This window comes from Exophiala oligosperma, assembly GCF_000835515.1.
Source record: "Exophiala oligosperma strain CBS 72588 unplaced genomic scaffold supercont1.69, whole genome shotgun sequence".
NCBI classification, from domain to species: domain Eukaryota; kingdom Fungi; phylum Ascomycota; class Eurotiomycetes; order Chaetothyriales; family Herpotrichiellaceae; genus Exophiala; species Exophiala oligosperma.
The window spans coordinates 1-17,131 of record NW_015622886.1 but is presented as its reverse complement, the minus strand read 5'-3'; the positions used below and the strand labels follow the sequence as shown (position 1 = coordinate 17,131).

The following is a 17,131-nucleotide window of genomic DNA, read 5'->3' as shown; positions in this document are numbered from 1 at the left end:
TACGAATGGTTGACAATACATTTCGCAATGCCGTCGAAGATCAACTTTGCATTTCGGGTATGTGTGCTATTTGCCGCATAGAATTTATCCTTCGTTCACAGTTGCCCCAGAAGAATGCCAACCATCCCAGAGTCCTACCATGCGGGCATGTCTTCCATCGACAATGCTTGCAACTTTGGTTCCAATCTCGAACCACCTGTCCACTTTGCCGGGCCAGTGCTGGCGTACCGAAACCGAACGATTTCAAGGCCACTTCGGGAGTTCGCTGAGGACAAAGTTGGGATACACAATGCTATACGGTTGCTTGGGACGTGGCACTCATCCCATTTAAGGATCTTCCGGGTGTAGACCATATCTCGAACGGCTTGTGTTCACTTGCAGAGAAGTCTAGAAGCCGGACTTAGGGTCGACAGACGTCGATGGACTCAGATGGCTTCCAGAGCACTTCATTATCAGCCTGGTCACAACTGCTCTCACTTGCTTCGTAAAAACTATTCTAAATTATGATACAATGCTGCAAGTCCCAGGTGCTGCGCCCATCGTAACATTGACGCTGCAAACTTCGGAAATGTTCGTGCGAATATAGAATCGCCATCGCCATTCAGCTCCAGGTTCGGTCCAATGCTTCGCCGGCACAGTATGTGTGAACGAATAGGACATGCTACGGTCACACTGAGGACGAGGCGCAAGACCGGACTCTGTTGGACTCCGACTCCTTTGAACAAAAGCAACGAAAGAAGGCATTTCACCGAGGGGAAGATTAACTCAATGATACATATGTCCCTTTTAATGACAGGCCTTTCCAAACAGTTTGAGCTGTGCATAGTTGTATGGTCACGGAGTGACGAAGCCCGCGAAAGTAGATATAGCGGCGGCGAGCCAGAATGCAGGAGAGTCGAGGTTGACCATTCCGCCTGCCAAATGATAATCGACAAAATTCGTAGACGCCTCCACCGCCATCATAGAGACCAAGCTCATTCCAACCGCCTTTTTCGCTGCAGCTTTGAGAGGTAATCTGTCCTTACCCAGGCTGAGGAAGCATGTTTCTACCAAGATAGATGTCAAGATACCCATTGACACTGTAACGAGAGGAGCATGGTTAGTATTTCGTTCTCGGCTGGATGAATGGCGTCAAACCATTGCGTTATTCGGATTGCGAAAGACTTCTGACCCTCAATTCCGACTCTGAAAGATTCCTCGAAGTTACGCCTGATCTTTACGAAGCGCGCAATTTGTGCGTCTTTTCTTGTGGCCGTAGGCAGTCATGGCGATCCTCATGCTGACCCCTAAAAGTGTAACCTCGCAGATCTGTAGGGATGGGAAACAAGGGCTAAACCTTTTCACTGCTTCAATCCACTCAACGCTTTTATAAGGTTCGTAGCTACAAATAGGTTAAGTCCTCGTACATTTCACTTTAGCACAAACCAAGAGGATTTTGTAGTCATCGATCGCATAGATTGGCCAATTCAGGAAGTTGCACTGTCATATACTCCTCTCATAGTTTCTCCCCCCCACCGGAGTTGAAGCTGTGGTACAGGCAACGTATCAAGAGTGAAGCTCGGGCGTCGTTCAAATCTATGCCACCCTGCCTGTGTCTCGGTTATCAGTTAGGCATGGTCAGCCGATGTGCCCACCACTTTTCGTAGTCGAACGAAATGACCCAGTGCCGTAATGAAGACTGATCCTCGGGGTTCCAGGGGGAGGATTATTCATGTGCCACGGCATCGCCAGCTTGGGCCTTCATATATGCTTCGATATATCTGCCGATAAGGAGAAAAAGAGTCAAGAAGACCACTGAATCGAAATAGGACATGCCTGACCCACTCCCTTCCATGGACCCGTCCGCTGGCATGGCTGATGTACGCGTTGCGGCAATGATGAGTTCTGCGATCGACGCAAAGTATGCGATGGATGTTCCAAAAGAGATTAGCATGTTCATACTGCCGAATCGATAAAATCTCTTGAAAATAGGAACTTGACTTCCCGGCCTCCACAGCGCGCGTAACTCCTTGTATGTGCGCCGGTGGAAAAGATTTGCGGCGAAAAAGTAAACGGGAGTGGCCATAATGCAATTAGCCCACTCTGCACGTGTAACCCCCGCGCGCTCTGCCATGAGATATTTATACCCCGAATTGTCATGGGGGACGAGATTCATGTAGACAATACCGATGATAAAGGCAGGAATAGCCACCACAGCAGATAAGCCAACGCGATATAGGATATGGCGCTGTTCTCGTGCCATCATCTTTCTGGACCGCTCTTCGAGGGTTGGGGGGTGGTGAACCGAGACTTCGAAAGAAGGATCAGTGTCCTTCACTGCTGATAACAATGTCCTCACTGTGAAGTGCGGTGGGTTTGGAGTGTATGACACCGTCAAGATAGGATCTTTCAAAGTTGGCATGGTCTCGATGGTCACCGACTTCACGCGCTTCATTGCCTGTACGACGCGATCGGGACACCGCCCGCAATGCATCCCGTCAATGCGAACTGGAATCGTGCGGTCTGAACCTGTCTCGGGGTGGGACTCAGCGGTAGACAACGTGTCGAGTCTGGCGCCGTAGCCAACCCCTTCAATGGTGGTGGAGATGTCGTCGACATGATCCTTGCCTGCAAAGTAAACTGAGGCAGCATGGTTGATTAGGCTCACGTCTGCTTTCGAGACGTAATCCAAGTCTTGAAGAGCCCTTGTGATGTTCCCGATGCAGGAACTGCAAGTCATGCCGTCTATAGCGTACGTCGCATGCCACAAGTCGGCAAGGGCGCTTTTGTTGGGTGGTCGAGATGCAAAGTATTCTTGAACCGCGTCAAGTGACGCCGAGTAACCAACATCTTCAATCGCATCGATAATCTCTTTGACACGATGTTGCACGTCTTCCCCATCAAATATCACTACGGCGCTGTGAGTGATGAGACTAACATCGGCCGATCGAACCCAGACACGCTCGTTGAGTGCTCCGGTGATGGCACCGACACATGAGCTACAGGTCATGCCTTCCACCACAAAGTTGGCTTTGGACTGCTTGGGTACGTCTGGGAGATGGTCGACAACAAGGGAAAAACTCTCAACCTCTTCTGTCGCACATTTCGAACTCGGCTGACATTGTTGGCAGTGCTCGAGGTGGCGGCTTCTCTTGTCCGCGTCGACCTCGGCGATATGGGAACGCCATCGGGAAAGAGCGTATTCAAATGATGGCGGCTCCAGACCTTGGTGCAAGTTGGATGGCAGGTCTCTTTGCGACGAGGTTGGATCTGGGACAAGGTCAAAGATGTCATAACCGGCATCATCGAGAGCTTGGGCGATGGTGGTGATGTCAAGCGAGCGTGAATGCCTCACTGTGACCGTGTGCGAGACAATTGACACCTGGACAGAATCCGGCGCAGGTCGCAGCCTGGAAAAGATGGATTCGATGTGCGACGCGCAGGTCGGGCAGTGCAGGTTGGAGATGAGAAAGGTGGTCTGCATCAGTAGACCACCCAAGGGGTTTCGGCGACCCAGGTACTTCATCTTTGAATTGTGAGGAGATTGGCACGTCTGGAAGAACTGGACGAAGAATGGGATTCGACGAGTTGATGTGGCGGCCATATCGTTGGGTCTGGAGACCCTCTTATGTTTGCATATTGGGGTAGCCGGTTGCTCCCCCTCCTGGAGCCACATGCCGATGAGCGCTTTTCGCGTAAAGGTGACTCAAGCTCCTGGACACAGGGGACAGGCCGGCGTTAATATCGCACGCCCAGCTTGGGGAGTCGATCGTCGCCCAAGGGGCCTTGATGCTAACCATAATCACCAGTTGAAACGATTCTCCATCGCCCAAGCGCCGAAGGTCGTGAACCCACACCCCGAAAAGATTCGAGCTTCAAAGCTCCCAAGGTCATCCATCACCAATTAGCGTTCATACTGCGTTTAGCTGCCGTATGTCAGAATCGAAACAAAGCTGACTAAAACTTGGGCGCATAAAGGCCTCAAGAAGATCCATGGCTGTAGCATTCTGCTTCTCCAGTTTCCTGCTGCGGCCTTGACCACCTCTTCTGTAATCACGAGATATTGTTCTCGTTGATGAAGTAGTACTTCTAATGTTCTGAGATTACTATACCTTACGCACAGCTCGCCCCTGGGTCGTGAGACTACCATGTTTTTGGTATTATCTAGGAGAAAGTCACCACGCCTTGGCACCCAGGTTGGTCAGTCTCAGCCTAGGGATTAGTCACCCGGCTCAACCTCGGCTCAGCCACTACTCAGATTGCACTGCCACGGCTCTGGACAGGCAGCCATAAAATTGGTGACGGGAGAAAGACATGTGTATCACGTGAATTTGAGTGCCAAATTGCCTGCGGGGGAGATAATGACGGAATAACGAAGCTGCGCCTTTCCCTCGCTATTAGTTAATCAAGTCGATTACCCTTCAACAAACTCGAACAGCGAGGACTTTACAACAGAAAATAATTTGTCTTCATTCCTAAACACATTCAGCAAGGCTCTGAAAATGCCTCCACAGCACGGCATTTCACAGTTGTATGACTGCAAAGACCCTGTGGTCGAGTAAGTGCCAAACCCTGTCGCAGTTGAAGCGCGGCTATTGACGTCAGTGAAGCATAGTATTCGTTCATGGACTCTTTGGCCATTCGCGAAAGACGTGGACCGCAAAACGTCGCCAAAAGGACCCTTCCGTGACTAGGAAGTCAAGCTCTGCCGTACCTGCTGATGAAAGAAGTTAAAAAAAAAGGCAACCTTTCTTCTAAGATTCGGAAATTAATCCACAAAAAATCAAGAAAACCGGCAACAGTGTGAAAGGTGATGAGTCTACACCTCAAAGTGCAAGCGGACTGAGCGCACCGGTCGTGGCAGACGATGAGGAAAGTCGTGATGGAAGCTCAGATCAAGTCGTATCTACCACCGGGGAACATGCGGCAGACGATGATGTTGGAGACTACACCTCGGAATCCGCATCTGATGTAGAGCCACTTCAGGGTTCCGGCAACTGAGTGTTCTCGCCGAAAGAACTGCTCCCGAAGATATTCCCTAATGTTCGAATATTTTCTTTTGGGTATGATGTCGACATCAACCATTTCTTTGGATCAGCAGGGCAGACCAACGTGTTCAGGCACTCCCAAGATCTGCTGAATGATGTTTCCAATATATCGGCGCCTGAAGGAAAGGTGAGAGCGAATCTGGGCGGTTTGGAGAGAATCATTGATAAAACTAAACGTAGAAAAGCAGGCGCTCCCTTTGATTTTCATTGTCCACAGTCTCGGAGGAATAGTGGTCAAAGGCGTAAAAGCCCCATTTTATGTTCTTATATTTTGAAGACGAAGGATCAATTAACTCCACCTAAGGCATTGACATCCTCGAGCACAGCGAAAACCCACCTAAAGGATGTTCTACCTCGCACACGGTGTCATGTTTCTAGGCACGCCGCACAGGGGTTCGTCAATTGCAGAACTAGCAACGACCGCCCAAAGGGCACCAAAGGCTCTTTGGAAACACCCTAACCTTGCCATCCTGGAAGCTCTCCAGGTCGATTCGAAAGTTTTGGAGAGGGTGCATAAAGGTTTTAGCGAAACTGTGTATGAGAGGCCTGAAATTGGATTGCAATCGTTCCATGAAGAATACCGTACGAAAGGCGTGTTGGTAGGTGGACGTCGTCCTCAGCCATGAATATGCCACTTACATGACGGCCTAGGTTGTTCCACCCTTTTCATCAGTCATAGGATTCCCCACTGAGCTTTCCGGCAGCATCCCAGCCAAGCACAGTAATATGACTAAATTCTGCGAACCAACAGACACTGGATTCGTTCGAATAACTGGGACTTTACGCCATTGGATCGCAGAAATTGTCACTGATGTTGCAGGTGCGTCTTGTCCGCAGTTTGCCTCCCTATCAAGTCACTGAGTCTGTGCGAAAATTCTGGTGGAAACAGACATGAATTGGGTCACCCTGAATCTATTGGGAGACGAAATGGCCTTTACTGTTGCGTACCCATCCGAGGAGACTATAAAATCTGTACCCAGCAAACCATCATGGTTACAGCTTCTGACCCAGTACAAGGGGAGTTTTCGGCAGGACGATACAACGCTCGCGAACGAAATGCAACGTGTCATACGTAAAGAAATCAAACATACGACGAGATCTGTTTCAGTGATTGAAGTATGGCGAATATTGAGCGCAGAGGTATCCCACAGGGAGCCATCACTTCCCTTTAACATCATGCCTATCATTGTGAACGGCATGCGATTCAACACTGAGACTCATGCACAATCGAAGCCCACCACGCTCCTTACGGAATAACTTGGTCAGGAAGTGGATAATTACCACCCTACAGCACAGGTCGCATTAAAACTACTAGCAAAGCAATTGTTTCGCAGGGAGAGCCGGGCTGAATCAAGCTGCACTGTGGTCGGGATTGGTACTTTCGGAAAGCGCTAGCTAGTGCAGAAGTAAACCCAAATGTCAAGCTGCATGGTTCTTTTCTCTTCTATTTTATATTCACTTTTTCCTTCTCCCCTCCAATACTTTCTACGCTCTTCTGTCCTCATGGAAATCGCCTAATAAAACAGGTAGGCAGGGTCAGGTCGAACTAGGAGGTGAAGTCCTTGTGTACGCCACTGCCCGGTGCGATGGAAGTCATCTCTGAATCAGCGGTGTTGTGAAGCTTCTTGTCTGCAAGCGCTGTCCAGCCATCGATCTACGAGGTCTGTGCTTCAAATCGCATGAAGTCGACTTGCGTACACCCCTGTTTCCTGGAAATTTCACCTGGCATGATGTTTGAGTCGAGCAAGGATACTGAAATTGATGAAGCGAGGCTATGAATTGGCTAGGGTAGAAAACAATTGGGTATAACCTGTCCCCCATCTCAAAATGGACTAACTTGGGGACAGGGAGGATCGGCGACATCATCGTAGTTTATGTCGGTGGGGGTTCGCGTATTTTAGGACCGAAGTTGGGAAAATTTTGGGAAGAAAGTCATAATGACGGCTATTCTCTTCACTACTTGTTCCTGCTGAAACTCAGTTCCTATGGGCCATTGAAATGAGCGTACTGCGGTCAATCGGAGCTATTCGAAATAGCTTGGGATCGGAAAAAACATTAACAAGTTCCTGAAGCATTGCTCTTCTTTGCGACCTGTTTTAGGATCGCGCCACTGGCACATTCAAGGCAGATCAACGCTTTCCGTCCGTCAATTTTCGTCCGTGGCGGTATCGGTCTGCACAGGATTCGTTAGACGAGTCCAAAGTTTTGCTGTAATAGTGGACGACTTGAATTCGACAGTCTGGATATCAAGCGTCCATATCCTACGTCAGACCATCATTGTAATCCCGAATCAACGAACAAGTAGCTTGTGGTGCAAAACCTGGTCAGGGAGAGTCACAGTCACAAAATCGGCCTTGTCGACAACCTAGAAGTTCATTTGCACGCTGCCATGCGAGAGAGCCTCTCGGTGCCAAATGGCTTATTTGTCAGAGTGATCACCACTAGCCAGTCCATGCTAGGACAAGGCAGCAAGTTTGAAGAATTGGAGAGAACAACGAAAGAGACCTAGTAACGTCACGTCAACCGTATAAGGCACACTGGAGGAGGAGGGTTTGCGCAAAAGGGCCGATGTAGACGTTACCACATTGAGGAGCGGATGATCTAGTCCAAGACGAGCCATGACAACTTGCATAGACTCTTCGCCCCTGTCCAAAAATACTGCGCCCATGATAGCCTCAACGGTAGTCGCCATCGATTTGGCAGATACAGTATTTGTACCTGGGTTGAGGATGACGCATTCGTTCAACGCGTGTTGACGGCCAACTCGATTATAGTTATCGTTCGTCATAACACTTTGGCATATCGACGCCTCCCAAGTGCCTAGCAGAGGCTGTAAGGTCAAAATCAGTGTAGAAGATCGGTACTCACCAGGGGGCAAGGAAGTGAGTGCGCACCAGCATAGCCAATGTTTCCAGCACCTCAGGCTTTAGAGGGCTCCCGAACAATGCCGCCTACGCTGCTAGCAAATTCCGAGTCATTGGTCTAACGGAGTCAACCGCAGCAGAATACGGCAAGAAGGGTATCAGAATTAATGCAATATTGCCATGAGTACACCCGAGCAAGTATATTGATCTCGCTAACCATCCCGGCTCAGAGGACCGATTGACTCTAAGATCTTCCGCGAGGGCGAGGCGAAAGGCCTATTCAATGCGGATATAGTCAGTACTGGCACATTAATGGGTAGGATAGGTCAAGCAGAAGAGGTAGGCCAAGGTCCTGGCATTCCTACTGAGTGACGATGCATCGTATGTGACCGGAGGTAAGATATCTAAATCCTTCCAATCTTCAGATGGCTAACACCAATTCAAGCGCACTGGACCGTAGATGGAGGATATTCGGCTTGCGGTTTTTACCGAGCTGGATGAGTTGATACATCTCCCCCGTGACAGACAAGACTTAGTGGCCAGCCACGTCACATTGGATTATGATTACATACCAGGACTGAAAGATGGGGACAACATGTACGACGAAGCAGAACCTATATAACTAGTCCATATTTGCCTATAGTTGTTTCTTTGCCTACAGACTACCATGAACCAGCTTCAGGTCCGTGATATGCCAGGGAATAACAAAGACGGCGTAGTAGTCCTTGAGTCCATCAATGCACGCCTTGAATGTCGGTCTCTTTTCAAAATCTTCGTGATGGCCTTGGAGTATGCATTAGCTCTTGACTCGTGCCTGTCATTTCTATATTGGCAACTCAGGACAGACTTCCAGTTGAACAAGATACGGCATGTGACAAGTTCACATGATCCGAGCACTAAGTGGTTGTGACAAAGACCAAGCAAATTATTGCTCATCGAACGAGCACGCAAGGACGGGTGATCCCTCGTTACCCTGTCGTGCGTGCGTAGTAGGGCTTTCTGCGTCATATGGAATCGGAATGCGAGGTGCGGGCCCCCATCAAGTAGGTCGGCAACGCCGTCGCGAAATTCGGCCATTTCGTGGAAGACCTGCGACTTGCCAATGTATCCCTTGTGCCTGGAGCAGTAGCCGTTGCGGCCCTCCCCTAGGCCAGTATTGTTCGTCCGAGGAATCAGGGTAGCGAGGCTGCGCGCGTTGATCCAGACATTCATCTCCTCGAGCAGCGGAAGCTGGAGAAACCAAGGCATGTTCTCCAGGAGGTATCCGAGGTCAAAGTCGTAACGCATTTCTCCATGGACTGTGGGCTGGCTCACCTCCGCAACGATTTCTGAGTCGCCAGGAGGTGGTGTCGATGCCGTTGAGCCGGGTTCGGTTTGGCCAACCTACCGGGTGCAGCCTGAAGCGATAGTAATGCCAAAGGAAGTCCTTGACCTCACCGCGTATCTGGCGACAGACGCGGAGCAACACTGCTAACTCTGGGTCGACGTTACTGACTCGATGTGAGACGTTGTTTCCCTGGGCCAACAAGTCCTGAGGCCGTAGATAATGAGGCCGTGGAGAATAAGGCCGTGGTGACAACTCAATCTCAGGGAGGATTTCACTATGGCCATCCGTACAATGACCGTAGATTTTCAAGCGGACTGATTACACCGCCAGTCAGTTAAGGAATCATTATTGTATCCCATAGCCTGGGGCTGATTTGCTCACTCACTTTCCGTCGGCAGACCCATCAGACCTAACTCGGACTCGGACTCGGACTCGAACTCGGACTCGGGATGTTCATGCCGCCGGTGAAAATCAAAGTCCCGATTGATCCCACCCAAACGGACGCCTTCTCGCTCAAATTCGTCAACAACAAACTCCTGGCCGACGAGTACGCTGCCGGGACGCGATGCAAAGTCTACATTTCGGACGTCGTTGTAAGTTTGTCGTCTCGTCTGCCATAGCGTTGCCTTCCCCAGTCTTTTCACATGCCATGATCATCGTCATCATCATCATCCAAATCTCGCACATGTTCATCATGGGTACTCCCTCGACCTCCGAAGAAAGGATGGGAAGGAAGAGGGCACCGAGCCCAGACACGACGGCCCTCTGCCCCACTACCCACCCCTTCGTCTTTTCTCTCCCGCATATATCCTTGGTCACCGGTTAATCAACACCGCTGCTTAGTATAACGGCGGCATGAACCCTTTCCTCATGCCCAAGTAAGTCTCAGTCGCACCGACAACCAAACCCACAGCATGTCCTTCGTTACCCTAAGCCTCCATTCTTGCACCTTTCCTATGCCTTGCGCCGAGATCTTTGTTTTCATGCAATGCTAAAATCCGTCGATATAATGGAAATCCTCATGACGCCCAACGCCAGCTGGACCGTCACCGGCGTCCTATCCAAACTCTCCACGCACTCACCCTTATCCTATCCATCATCCCATTGCTGTTGTTTGCCCACCCGTCCAAAGTCTACCCGAAGATCCTGTCGTACGCGCGCGCCGTGAAAGCAGACCTGCTACCGGGCGGCAAAGTGGGCGTTGCCGGATTCTGCTGGGGCGCATGGCCGGCCACGAAGCTGTGCGTTGAGACCAGCACCGCAACCGCAACCGCAACGCCAGACTCCAACAACACAGATGCCAGTGCACGACTAATCGACGCCCAGTTCAACGACCACCCATCGTACATAGTCAAGACGCCCGAGATGGTCGTCGACGCGATCCGCAAATTCAAAGTGCCCTACTCGGTCGCCGTCGCCGAGAACGACCTGCAGTTCAACAAGGCCGAAGCCGAGAAAGTCGAGGCCAAACTGCGCGAGGCGGTCGGGATCAGCGGCAGCGAGAGCGGTTGTACGTACGAGTTCAGGCTCTACGATGGCTGTGTGCATGGATTCTGTGTACGTGCGCCGATCGGCAAGTACGACGAGACGAACGAGAGTGGGTATGAAGGGGCCAAGAGGCAGGCCGTCGAGTGGTTTGACAAGTACTTGAATTGATGTTGAATTGAATTGGTATGGATTGCATGTCACCGCAACTGCTCTGCACTGAATTGTGACTGGGAAGCGCACGACGTGAGAGGATTTTTTTGACCCATGCATGAGCATGAGCGGAATGAAGGGCTACGCGAACAGAGTGGGCCACTCTTCGAGAGCAGGCTGAGCTGCTCGTGATGGGTATGATTGCAGGCGGGAAAGCGGCTGCCAAACCCCTCTACAATACGGAGTACGGAGTACTATACCGAGTAACGGGTACGGAGTACTGTATGTGGATTGGACTGAAAGTGAACGATTTCTGCAGGACCCGAGCGGGCGTTGTGATGACCATGACTGCTTCGTGCTTTTTTCGTAATGTTCGCAGAGACGCTGGCTTTAGAGCTTGACCACCAATGTTTCGTCCGCTCGAGCGTATGGACGCCATCTCGAAGATCTTTCTCAAATGAAGCTATTTCGTGCTCATGACCGCGCTCAAGGAGACTGCGCAGCCAGCCGGAATTGAAAATTAATATGATCCAGAGTCATCAGATCAATGATGTTGATAACGTCAAACAGCCGGTCGATGGTGTCGCTGGTCGTGTTATTCGCAAAAGCCTGGACGATCTCGTCACGTCCTGGTGAACAGATTTGTGCAAGTAATCTCGAAATGGTCTCGAAAAAATTCCGGCACTGCTGACTGATCAAGGTTGGATCCAAAATCCCATTAAACCTGTCGTAGAGCGGATGCCGACGGCTGACCAAGTTCATCACCTTCTCACGAATGAGTATTGCCATGGCATGAGTCCATGTTGCAGCAGCTTCGTTATTGCCATATTGCATGCTGCTACGCGTGCTTGAGCGAAGCGACATCATCAAGTCCTTCCGTGCATCTGTCCATGGGCGTTGCTGTACCTCAAAGCTGCCGTTGATCAAAATTTCATGAGCGATGTCACGATTGGAAGGCAGGACCGTCATGATTTGACCAAGGTCATTGGCAAAGGTCGTACTTTTCAAGTCGCGTTCACGATGATAAGGCTGTGGAGTAGCAGGAGGTGTGATGGGAGCTCCGTGTACGGTCATGCTACCGTCATTGACAGGCGTTGATGCCCGTGGGACTTGGTCGATGCGATTTGGACGCTGTTCGGCGACTCGTTGCCTTCGAGCCTTTCTGACAGCCGTTCTCACCCTTGACAGAGCTTCCTCTGGTCCGGCCAGCCTTTTCAGCCTGGCCAACAATTTGATCTGTTCTTGTCTGACCGCATCCAGGTAGTCCTGCGCAACATGCCCTTCCTGATCATCTTTGGTCGCCTGCAAGATGAGGTCAAGGTTAACAAAGGAGTTGACCATAATGTCCACCAATACACCTATGTCCTGGCTCTTCCACGCATGGAAAGTGGCCGAAAAGTCGTTAACGGCGAAGCACAGAGCATCTATGGTGGTGATAGACGTATCTCGCCGTGACTTAGGCGCCTTGATCTTCATATGTGATTTGAACGCTCCGACTAAAGCACTGGCCTTGGTCATCAACTCTTGTTCATGGGGTTGATTGCCACCGTGGCTGAGGGCCTGCACTGGTTGTGACAAATCAGGTATGCACTCAAGAAGATACGGACGGCTCCCGCATCCCCTTGTCCGTCTCTAGCACCTTTCAACAGCCGTGTGGTCATGGCTGTAGTCTTGTCCGTTGAGAGGAGCCTCGTTAGATCCTCGAAAGATAGCGTCCGGGCGCGGTTCAAATCCAGCTCTAGGGCAGCAAAGTCGGTCGTGATCTTGTGGCTGCGGTAGGATCTCCATGCTCGCTGTATGACTTTCGCGGCGTAACCCCGACTGGATTGTCGGTGCCCGACAGCCCTAGTGCCCATTCGCCAATTATGACAGTCGGCGTCCCTGACTCACTAGTTCACAGAGTCCTATTAGCTACGGCTAGGTCCCCTGGGGAACGGGAGGCTTTTTATTAGACCCATCATCGCCCTTGACTTGTCAAGTAATCCAGTCTAGACCTTGCAACGAGGAGAATAGTCTCAGCCATTGATTGAACCCCCACCGACTTCACAATACAAAATGCATGCAAAAACGCCTGGCAGATGATACATATCACAGATCTAGGTAGGGAAAAGACCTGCTGACCTTCTCATCGATACGACTCCATCTCTGTGCCCAAGGCATCCCTGCACCAAAACCTGGCTCAAGCTGCTCTGGCCGACGACTTGGTGTTGTTGGCTTGAACTTGACACCCCGAGATTACCGTACAATCCTACCAAGCATTGTGGCAGTGCCGAGCTCAGCCTCCACGACTTCGGATCATCATCCTCAATCCTCATTAATTTCCTACGAGTAGCTGACGTGGCCTTGAGGCTCGTCCACTCCACGTCTCGGTCCGGCTATACGACATACACAGTAAAGCCGGAAAACAAAAACCGTTTTCAACTGCTCAAGCCTTCGAGTCTCATCATCTGCACGACCTTTCACGTCGACCGTTACTTCTTCTGGCTGGATGTCAGATCTCCTGGTCGGCTGACTTGGATGAGAGACCAAGTGTGCGGCCTTCTCAACCTGCCCAGCCTGCTCATTCCACCTCTCTGATTGCATCCGACGGCACAACCATCGGTATGAGTGCCTCAATTTCTTTCCATGCCGCCGAACCTCCATATTCACATCCGTCAACAAGTAGAACGGGTCGGTATTGGTTCCCATTTATTTATTAGCTTTCGGTGTCCGTGGGCGTCCTTCAGTGAGCGGGACCTCTGCCAACGGGCTGAAAGGGCCTGGAACATCAGAGACCACCCTCGTGTGGGGGCCGGTCCCTAGCTCTGTGCTTCACGTCCTTGCTTTTCATGAGGCTCATCCACCCATCGTGCATTTGACGCCATGGTCAAATATGCCGATGGGCGTTGTTGAACGTCAGATACTCTTCGCAGGCGTGCTGAATGATTTTTGGACATAATTTCTTCGAGGTCGCCTCCTCTCAGACCACACGCTAACAGGCACATCCGTCCAGAATCGAAGCTCGTATACGCCATACTCTCTCGACGGAATTCCAGATCATCAACGTCGGCTCGACTGGTAGCGGGAGAGTCGACCATCAGGGACTTCGCGTGGCTCGATTCGTCTAATCAACATTCCCTGCCATGTAACAACCCCGCTCCTCCATGTCCAACGCTCAGGATCCGGATCAAGTTTTCGATTTAGACAGGGACTTTATTGCGCCCGGCAGGACTCCCCCGTTGAAGCCAATAAAGCCCAGCTTCGGAGTCGAATGGAGCCCACCGCCCTTTGGACCTGACTATCCGTCATCTGATTCTTCGTCGGAGGACGAAATCAGAGAGATCCGCACTTCAGCGCGCCGCAAGATACGAAAGGGTCGAACCAACCCATCCCTGACCGACGGTGTACTGATTCGTGCGCTAGATCCGAACCAGCCCGAGGCGGCCAAGCATGCAGAAAGATATGCACTAGCGTCAGCAAGTCGATCGGAGGCGGAAGGGGAGGAGGAAAGTGGAGGTCTGTCCGAAGAGGCTCGGATGATAATCGCCAATGCGACGATCCCGCACAAGTCGAATGTACCAGAGCAACCCGATGCTTGGGTGGAGGCTACTTCAGATGTCGTCCAAGATACAGACGGGGACTTCCCGATGGTCGATTCTCCTGCTACGTTCGAGGATGCTGATCGGACCCCTTCTGAGGTAGTTCCTCGTGAGATGCGTATCACCTGCGCACGGCAACAAATATATTGCTCAACACCCCGCAAACTAGATCTTCAACCACCAAGGAGGACCAATGCTACTGCTCATCCCCGACCTGCCCAACTGGCGAGCGAAGGTCTACGGCTGCAGCTTGGTAATAACCACTGGGATCCCGATGATTCTATTGTAACGTCGCCAATTCTGGCCAAGTATGCCATAACACCACGAGATCCAGATCCAGGTATTGTCCTGCCCGCCATGCAAATGTCTCCTACCCGTTCCTCTGCAACATCCTCACCGCGGCAGGAGCAAAGGCTCCCGTCACTCAGAACCCATCTGCTGGAATTTGAAGCTCGTTCCCCTGGCTTTGCAGGCATGTCGCCTATTCTGGGTGGTCCTTCCCCAGGACAATGGCCTCATCTTGGTCCATCTCCACTGTTCCATCAGTCAACTCACACTGGCATGTCACCCCCGGCTCTGCCTACCCACACCATTTGGCGAACGGCGACGCGAGATAGCTCCATATCGATATCTTCTGAATACAGCCCAGGGAGTTCTGCAGCAGTCGCCACTCCAGTCTCTTCCATCATTGTGCAATCCCCGGCTACGTCAGCAAATCTACATCCAATGACACCACTACAGGAACAAGAACAGGAACAAGAACAAGAACAGGAGCTAGAGCTAGCACAGGAGGAAGAGGAAATCACGTTAGATAGACGTTCGCCTGAACGTCCCAGGGGGCTGCCTGAACGTGCGAAGGTGCCACCTGAACGTGCTAAGGTGCGGCCTGAACGTCCGCAGGGGCAAGTCACCAAGGTCGAAGTCAAAGATAGACGTCCGCCTGAAGGTCCCAAGGTGCGTCCTGAACGTCCCATGGGTCAAGTCGCCAAGGTCGAAGTCACCGTCAAACTTGACCTGTTGCCGCCAAAAGAGAAAGCCAAAGATCCGCCAGCCCCAAGTCGGCCAGTGCCAAGTGGTAACTATCCATGTACTTATGAAGGCTGCACTGCCATCCCTTTCCAGACACAGTATCTGCTCAACAGTCACATGAACGTCCACTCCGATACGAGAACGCACTTTTGCCCCATGGAAGGTTGTCCGCGTGGTCCAGGGGGCCAAGGGTTCAAGAGAAAGAATGAAATGATCAGGTAAGACACAATCCCAATCAGCACCCATGCATGACACATCCAAAAATGCGAAAAGGTCTGGGCTCACCAAAATAATAAAACCGGCAGGCATGGTTTGGTTCACGAATCCCCCGGTTACACCTGTCCTTTTTGTGTGGATCAGACACACAAATATCCCAGGCCGGATAACTTGCAACGGCACGTTCGAGCGCACCACACAGATCGAGACCGTGACGACCCTATATTGCGCCAGGTCCTCGGCCACCGGGAAGAGAGCGCAGGACGTGGCGGCCGAAGACGAATGCGCTCTTTCCTTGTATAGTAACTACTACCGACGAATCCAATGGTCGAGAGACGTTTTGGCGTCTTTACCCAGCCTCAACCTCGAATGGCAGCCATGGGGTCTTAGTATATCGATATCGCGGCCGAAAGCCCCAGCAAGTTTCAGACAGGTCTGATTGAGCTAGGGAAGTGGCTATTGGCCGAAATCCCATTCTTCTATTCTTGTACAGCAATCTTGGCTTGATTTGATTTTATCCCAAGGAAATCACACATGGGTCCACGACGATCCCAAGGAAACCATTTTCTTCTTCGCGACGCGTTCCGGAACGTATACGACGAGAGTGGAGGCCGTCATGGCACATTCACTCGGTGCTCTTATCTTGATGGAGAGTTCGACTATGCCGGAGTGGAGTACACAGTGTACTGGGAGGCAGACCAAAAAAGCACCGACGGCCCATTGGGAGTATTGGACAAGCAGTCAGTAAGTCAGCGGAAGGGGGATATGCTTCGACTTTTACGACGTTACGATTAATGACGCCAGACATGCCCGTTACGTTTACGTCTCGAAATCCAGATCCGAATCTTGATGGCTATCCGTCGTTTATCGAAAGGGTGGTGAAGTGGGCGCAACACGGTATGGTGTCCATATCGAAGGGCGTTTTCATTTCATTTGGGTCCGAACGCAGCAAGAGCTGGCCCAGACTGTCCTCCAGAGGAATTGTCATGGATTTTGCAATGCAGCAAGACAAGACATGGCAACAAGAGCGAGGCAAAACAACAAAAATCGACGAACCGAAAAGCCGTACTTGCTCAATAGGATCTTGCGTGTCACCCAGCCAGTCACCCAGCCTGTCACGATGCGGGCAGAAGACGAGCAGATCGGAGGGCAGAGGGCAGTATGACAGCCATTTGGCAACTGCAGAGCTGTTTGTACTGCCTAAACTCGGGACGAGACATGGCCAGAAGCTAAGCGCGATGAAATAAATGAGCAGGCCTGACAGTGCAGGTATACCACAGTAAACCCCACGGGAACCCCAGGATAGGACCCTTCAGGACCATTCGTTAAGGCAGGGTAATGTACCTAGCTAGTTTTCTCTCTCCCAGTCTTTTCTACCTTACCTTAAAATTCATGATTACCTTTATTAACAGACATACGGAGCAATGCGTATAGTAATCGTAAAATACACTT

The 17,131-nt window shown here is 51.1% G+C and overlaps 7 protein-coding genes across 11 annotated transcripts; 4 read left to right on the top strand and 3 right to left on the bottom strand.

Moving 5' to 3' along the window:
* Positions 1-8: 8 nt before the first annotated feature.
* Positions 9-4,141, bottom strand: PV06_11821 (uncharacterized protein). Its single transcript, XM_016413556.1, has one exon. The coding sequence runs from the start codon at positions 3,653-3,655 to the stop codon at positions 1,706-1,708; it is 1,950 nt and encodes a 649-aa protein (XP_016256075.1). The 5' UTR covers positions 3,656-4,141; the 3' UTR covers positions 9-1,705.
* A 1,230-nt stretch (positions 4,142-5,371) lies between these two features.
* On the top strand, positions 5,372-5,888 carry PV06_11820 (uncharacterized protein; the record flags this gene model as incomplete). The annotated part of the gene is made up of 2 exons (XM_016413555.1): positions 5,372-5,626; positions 5,679-5,888. The coding sequence occupies 2 exons, from the start codon at positions 5,372-5,374 to the stop codon at positions 5,886-5,888; spliced, it is 465 nt and encodes a 154-aa protein (XP_016256074.1).
* Positions 5,889-5,918: 30 nt separating this feature from the next.
* On the top strand, positions 5,919-6,284 carry PV06_11819 (uncharacterized protein; the record flags this gene model as incomplete). The annotated part of the gene is made up of 1 exon (XM_016413554.1): positions 5,919-6,284. One exon carries the CDS (start codon positions 5,919-5,921, stop codon positions 6,282-6,284), a length of 366 nt encoding a protein of 121 aa, XP_016256073.1.
* A 2,262-nt stretch (positions 6,285-8,546) lies between these two features.
* Positions 8,547-9,271, bottom strand: PV06_11818 (uncharacterized protein; the record flags this gene model as incomplete). The annotated part of the gene is made up of 2 exons (XM_016413553.1): positions 8,833-9,271; positions 8,547-8,674 (listed from the first exon to the last, which is right to left on the bottom strand). Exons 1-2 carry the CDS (start codon positions 9,176-9,178, stop codon positions 8,547-8,549), a joined length of 474 nt encoding a protein of 157 aa, XP_016256072.1. The 5' UTR covers positions 9,179-9,271.
* An 802-nt stretch (positions 9,272-10,073) lies between these two features.
* Positions 10,074-11,013, top strand: PV06_11817 (uncharacterized protein; the record flags this gene model as incomplete). Its single annotated transcript, XM_016413552.1, has 2 exons — positions 10,074-10,096; positions 10,190-11,013. The coding sequence occupies 2 exons, from the start codon at positions 10,074-10,076 to the stop codon at positions 10,872-10,874; spliced, it is 708 nt and encodes a 235-aa protein (XP_016256071.1). The 3' UTR covers positions 10,875-11,013.
* Positions 11,014-11,103: 90 nt separating this feature from the next.
* On the bottom strand, positions 11,104-12,660 carry PV06_11816 (uncharacterized protein). Its single transcript, XM_016413551.1, has one exon. It carries the CDS (start codon positions 12,372-12,374, stop codon positions 11,343-11,345), a length of 1,032 nt encoding a protein of 343 aa, XP_016256070.1. The 5' UTR covers positions 12,375-12,660; the 3' UTR covers positions 11,104-11,342.
* A 190-nt stretch (positions 12,661-12,850) lies between these two features.
* Positions 12,851-16,981, top strand: PV06_11815. 5 transcript variants are annotated; one of them, XM_016413549.1, is made up of 3 exons: positions 12,851-13,457; positions 13,849-15,681; positions 15,769-16,981. In XM_016413549.1, the coding sequence occupies exons 2-3, from the start codon at positions 14,000-14,002 to the stop codon at positions 15,980-15,982; spliced, it is 1,896 nt and encodes a 631-aa protein (XP_016256068.1). In that variant the 5' UTR covers positions 12,851-13,457; positions 13,849-13,999; the 3' UTR covers positions 15,983-16,981. The 5 variants fall into 5 exon arrangements, with proteins under 5 accessions (XP_016256068.1, XP_016256067.1, XP_016256069.1 ...); XM_016413548.1 differs by having other exon boundaries at positions 12,851-13,526; XM_016413550.1 differs by having other exon boundaries at positions 12,851-14,210; positions 14,259-15,681.
* Positions 16,982-17,131: the final 150 nt, after the last annotated feature.